Below are 6000 nucleotides of genomic sequence, written 5' to 3'. Positions count from 1 at the left end.
ATCCTGTTAAACAGCCCCCTCACAGAGCAGATAGTAAAAACAGGGTGCATGGAACCGGCACCCAATTTGTTCACACTTTGTTGTAGTAATAAGATCCAGGCCTCCCTCATGCAGTGGATTGGATAATTAACTCCCTGGGATAAATTCAGAAGAAAGAGGGTCCCCCTTTTGATTTATCGTATGGGGGAGATGCCGCTCTACCGGTCTTTGCAAACTGCTATTACATAAATTGCCTTTTCCACAATGTACTTTTCTCACTGTGAGAGTGACAAAATAAGTTTGGAAGGGTAGATAATAAGGAAGAAGCATGCGTCAAGAAATGAGAGTGTAATGTTAATATTTGTCATAAAGGAAAGCTTTTAAGCATACTTTTCCTGACATAAATACATTACTCAAAAAATATTACGGAAAAAAATGTAATGGCTCCAAAACTAAAAGAATGATAATTTTAAAACCATTTGTCAGACCTATTCAGAGATGCTTTTGCTTAGATTCTTTCTTTTTTTGATGTTAGGTCTTGTAATTGACAAAACAGGCACTACTCTAGAGACCTTTGACTGAGTTCCATTCTTAGAAATTGCTGTCTCAGAGAAATGGCAAGCAGCGCAATTCATGTCATGCTAATTTCCGTTGCTTCGATGTGCTTCACCTTCCTGCATTCTGTAATCCTGCCTGACAACTCCTTTGGAATGTGAAGATAAACCTTTCCTGCCATTGTCTATTAGAGAAGCTGCCCCCTCCTCTTGGGTTAGTAGACAGTCCTCCAATGGAGGCAGAGGGCCTTGTTTCGTTTTAATGGGGTGCAATTTCCATTGTCTGTTAGCTTTTGGATTATATGTGAGCCTAGATGTTTTGATGCTGATTTATGTCCTCATCACTCTCGCTTTCTCTCTTTCAGAAAAATGTGAAGACCCTGGTAAAGCACCGGACCACAAAGTTATCCTTCAGACAACGAGGACGAAGGTTGAGCCTTCTGATACTTCTTTAAACTCTTCATTTTCTAACCTGACGGGTCCCTCGGACCATGGAGGGACAGCAGGATTCACAGAGGACTTTGAAACAAAGCCCTAGACAGGGTTCCACATTGTCCTTTACGTGCTGGTTGTTAGTCTTAATATTGCCTGTAGTGTGCTGTGAACAGTCCTTTACAACATTTCACCCTGAGCGACGAGAATGGGCCTTCAACCACCTGACAGTTCACAAGACGACAGGAGCAATCTACATTGGTGCTGTCAACCGCGTCTACAAGTTATCGGGCAACTTAACACTCCTAGTATCCCACGACACTGGTCCGGAAGATGACAACAAGGCCTGCTACCCTCCACTAATTGTTCAGCCTTGCAATGAACCACTGGTTTCTACCAACAACATCAACAAACTCTTGCTCATTGACTACTCTCAAAATCGATTACTTGCCTGCGGAAGCCTCTACCAAGGTGTCTGCAAACTGCTACGGTTGGACGACCTCTTCATCTTGGTGGAGCCCTCTCACAAAAAGGAGCACTACCTTTCCAGTGTCAACCAGACTGGCACCATGTATGGAGTCATTGTGCCTTCGCAGGGCAAGGATGGGACCCTCTTCATTGGTACCGCTGTGGATGGGAAACAAGATTACTTTCCGACCATCTCCAGCCGGAAACTTCCTCGTGATCCGGAGTCTTCGGCAATGCTGGACTACGAGCTACACACTGACTTTGTTTCATCACTCATCAAGATTCCCTCCGACACACTGGCTTTGGTGTCTCATTTCGACATTTATTACATCTATGGCTTTGCCAGTGGGAATTTTGTCTACTTTCTGACTGTGCAACCAGAAACACCTGAGAACAGCATGTCTTCCAGCGGGCCCTCAAACGACCTGTTTTACACCTCTCGAATCGTCCGACTCTGCAAAGATGACCACAAATTCCACTCCTATGTGTCGTTGCCTATCGGTTGTGTCCGAAACAGGGTTGAGTACCGTCTTCTGCAGGCGGCCTACCTGGGCAAGCCTGGGCGAGTGCTTGCAGTGTCCCTTAACATTAGCGCTCAGGATGATGTGCTCTTTGCTGTATTTTCCAAAGGTCAAAAACAGTACCACCATCCACCTGATGACTCGGCCCTCTGCGTCTTCAGCATCCGGGACATCAATGCACGGATCAAGGAGCGTATGCAATCCTGCTATCAGGGAGAGGGAAACTTAGAGCTCAACTGGCTTTTGGGAAAGGATGTACCTTGTACCAAAGCGGTAAGATTTGTTTTATGTATTACTAGCCGTAGCAACTAGCTTGCTAATTAGCTTGCTAAACCAGCTTTTGTACATGAATTATTACTTTAGATGTAGTATCTGAAACCTTAATCATGGAAGTTACTTCCAAATTGTACTACTTTAATTGATCTTGTATGCATGGTTTATTTAAGAGCTTTATTTAGAGCTCTCTGCCTTTGAATGCTGTTCTCTTAGCGCAATATACATTTTTGCCCTCTCAGATACGGATAGTTCCCATGCCTTCTTCTGCTTACTAGAAACCACAGTAGATCAAAACAGTCAGATGGGGAATTGTTACTAAGTTTATGTTTTCTTTGGAATGAGAATAGGATCTGCATCATCATGTTTACGTAGCTGGTTGTTGTTCTAACATATCCATATTTCATTCTTAAGAGTGTAATAGTATACTATCCAAGCAATCCTGTTGACCCCTGCAACCTACAGGATTGAATGACTGGCATGGTCAGGGTTGGTCTGAGCGTGAATGTACACCCCAACAAATCCCATGAAAGGAATTCTAGACTAATCCTTTCAACTGTTTTAGTAATTGTAAATTTTCTAAATATTCTTCACCCATGTGTAATTATGTCTAATTGTTTAGCGTTGGTAGTCTAAATGGCTACATTAAAGTTTGATACACATAGGAGTCATGTTAACGTGATCATATTCTCCAAATTGAAGCAAATTAAATATTTATAGGTCACTGTGGTTAACTATAGTGATTAGGGTGATTAGTTATGCTACTAGTTATAATTATTATTATATTTTTATTAATGCATTTTTTTGTAGTTTTGGTATTTTTGTACCACTTTTTGATAACATTGAATCAGTTAACATTGGTTAATGTGTTAGGTGTCATGAACTAACAACGAATGCATTGTTGCATGCACCTTTATTATTCAAGGTAATCATCTTTGGTTTTCTTTGTTCTTTACTAGTCTTGCTCCCAAAAGACCACAGTCCTTAGAGTCTCTGCTGTTTGACCTCTGATGTAAACTAATTGAATCAGAAGCACTATTAATTCTCTGTGCGTATGCATATTTACAAGTGACCACATTGACAAGTGGTACGTTGATGTTTGCATAAATATATAAATGAATATGTGTATGTTTTTATTGCTCTCACTGGTTCTTTAGCATATGTGTGCATGAAGTTTAAGTAGAGTCTTAATGACAAACCACTGATACGTGGTTTCCTCCAGGGTATCCTTTATTAGCTTCAGTAAATTCACCATTAGCATGATGTCAGAGGTGATTGTCACTCAGAGGAAAACATTATTGAGTGTCTGAGCAGGGTGGTCTTCATAGTACCCGACTCCACTCTGGTCCCATTAAGGACCCTAGAGGATCCCCCATCTGACCCCAGGGGGTCCGTCAATGGCTTATGATGTCAGCCTGCCCTCCTCCATGTTTTTCTAGGCCTCATTTAAAAAATTGCAATAGAAACCTCCTGCGTCTTCTCTCCTGATCCTAGAGGAATGTGTCAGGATTGACTGAGGAGGAGGACTTGGATATAAAAACATGAGGATAATATGTACTCTAAAACTCAATACTGTTCAATAAATCTATGGTATTATGCAGGTTGATCTTTAACAATTTGAATAGTGAAGCCTTTGAACCCATACTAATCAAATGCCAAAACTAACCACCCTCTTGCTGCCACCAAGCTTTTTTTACTCCATTTTCAAGACCAGTAGGAGTATGAAAATATTTTTACAGTGAAATAATACTCCTTAGATTTTTTCGTTTGCTATCCAAGCTCATTTTACCTAAACATACTGCTAGAACTCCCCTACTGTTATGTTTTTATTTAATTTCCTTTCAGTTATTTCAGGCTATTTTTGATCACTGGAAACATGGCCTCTGTGCAGTCTTTCGGGTTGGTTTCTTCAGCTGAATCACAGAGAAAGTGAAACCAAGAAATAGAGGGTGAGAGGAGGAAGAAGAGAAGTCATAAGCCAAGAAGACCGAATGAAAGATTTATCACAGAGCCCAGCTTGCAACTGTCTTCCTGCCTGGCCAACCTGCTCGCTGCTTCACATCCAGCCCTTTGATGCTATTCACTCATTCAGCCGGTGTTACGTTTCATCAAGCTGCCTGATCAAGCCTATCGCTGTGCCAGTTTGAGCAGTGATCTAAGGACACTCTATTGATCAGGTGGCTTCCAAAGGAACGACCCTTGTCCTGATTTGTGTATGGAACAATAACCCCCTACCCAAAACAGTAGTCATGGGAAAGGGGTTCCAGTGATGAGCATGAAGGTTGGCGTGTGAATATCATGCATTTTAGATAGGTTTCATATCAGAGAGCACAAGGGAGGCAAAACTTGACACTGAATGTTCAAAAGCTCACACTCTGTCAGTAGAGGTGCTTGGAAATCATGGAAATCTATGTGCATTTTATTTATTCTTTATTTTTATTTTTTTTTATTTTTTTTAGGTAAGCTTGAATAACAAACAAAAGTGTATGAGGAGTACTATTTCATTGTAAAAATATTTTCCTACTTCTGAAATGGGGGTAAAAAAAGTTTGGTGGCATCAAAAGGGTGGCGAGTTTGCTGTGCCATTTAATATGTGTGGGCTCATAGACTTTGAAGTGCTAGTCCTGGTACTGTCCACTCCAGATTTATATAATTTATCATCCAATAAAAATGAATTATCATATTGACTGATTGTTAAATTTTATGAATTTAGAAACGTACATTTTTTACATTTTTAATAATTACATTAATTTGAGCTAAAGTAGCAATTTATGGTACCATTTCGATGCCAGATTTTGATGTTATTGAAATGTTCGATTGCCAAACAGTTTTGGAAATGTGTTTTTTCCCTTTGAAGTATATAAGATGTAGAATTAATCCTTTGCTGTACATTAGCATAGGACTTGCAAGACTAGAACATAGCTGCCCGAGGGCATTACCAAGATGAACACAGAGTGGACTGACTTTCTTTAAATAAGGACTTGGCATACAAATTTAAATCATGTAGTCAAATGCCAACTGTTTTTTGAGGAACAGATCTAGGCATCTATTTTTAGATTCGAAAAGAAAAGAAAACACGATGAAGAAGGGCTGGAACAATATCTGCAGAGTACGAGGCATTTACATCCCTGCTTTATTACCGTCCCCCAGCTAGTGAAGGGCTGGGAGGCAGTAAAGATTTTATAGCGTGAGCCTGTAGTCGACCAGGCTGATATTAAAGGGCTTTGGAGTGTTGGGGACGAGCAGTGCTGCGTTCAGCATCATGACCGAGCACACGTATCCATCCCTCTTACTCTACATGGCACTTTGAGGCCAGTGTCAGTCACAAACTCCGATGACCTGAATCGAAACGCCGCCGAGTGTTGTAACTCGCCGCCCCAACCCAAATGGGGATTGATAGTGGCCCATGCTGCATGTGACATGAAAAATGGGCCATAGACCCTCCCATTAGATTGTAAATGTTTACAAGCTTCAATCTCTTTAGTTTAAGTTGGTGTGTATGCGTGTGTCTGAGAGAGAGGAGAAGGTGCAAGGGGAGAGCAATAGAGACAGAAGGAAGGAAAAATATTGGTGTTTCTTTTGGCCCTTTTAGGACTTGTGGACACACCTTTGATTTCAAATGAGCTATTGTGTTAAGCAGCATTCTGTATTGGAAAAGACATTGGAGGAATTTACTTTTTTTGGAATAGAATGGCATATTTTTGTTTTTTCCTTGCTAAGACTAATAGCTAGCATTTCACACACACACACACACACACACACACACACACACA

The 6000-nt window shown here is 40.9% G+C and overlaps 1 protein-coding gene across 1 annotated transcript in view; it reads left to right on the top strand.

Annotated features, from left to right (window-relative positions):
- The first annotated feature begins 933 nt into the window (after nt 1–933).
- plxna2 (plexin A2) overlaps nt 934–6000 on the top strand; it is a 171677-nt gene continuing 166610 nt past the window's right edge. The window contains exon 1 of the mRNA XM_081386404.1: nt 934–2227. Coding sequence (XP_081242530.1) covers nt 1025–2227 — 1203 coding nt within the window. The 5' untranslated portion in view covers nt 934–1024. The remainder of the gene's footprint in view (nt 2228–6000) is intronic.

Source organism: Scardinius erythrophthalmus (genome assembly GCF_964197995.2).
Source record: "Scardinius erythrophthalmus genome assembly, chromosome: 15".
NCBI classification, from domain to species: Eukaryota; Metazoa; Chordata; class Actinopteri; order Cypriniformes; family Leuciscidae; genus Scardinius; species Scardinius erythrophthalmus.
Note: the sequence above shows the minus strand (reverse complement) of the source record. Positions and strands in the feature narration are given on the sequence as shown.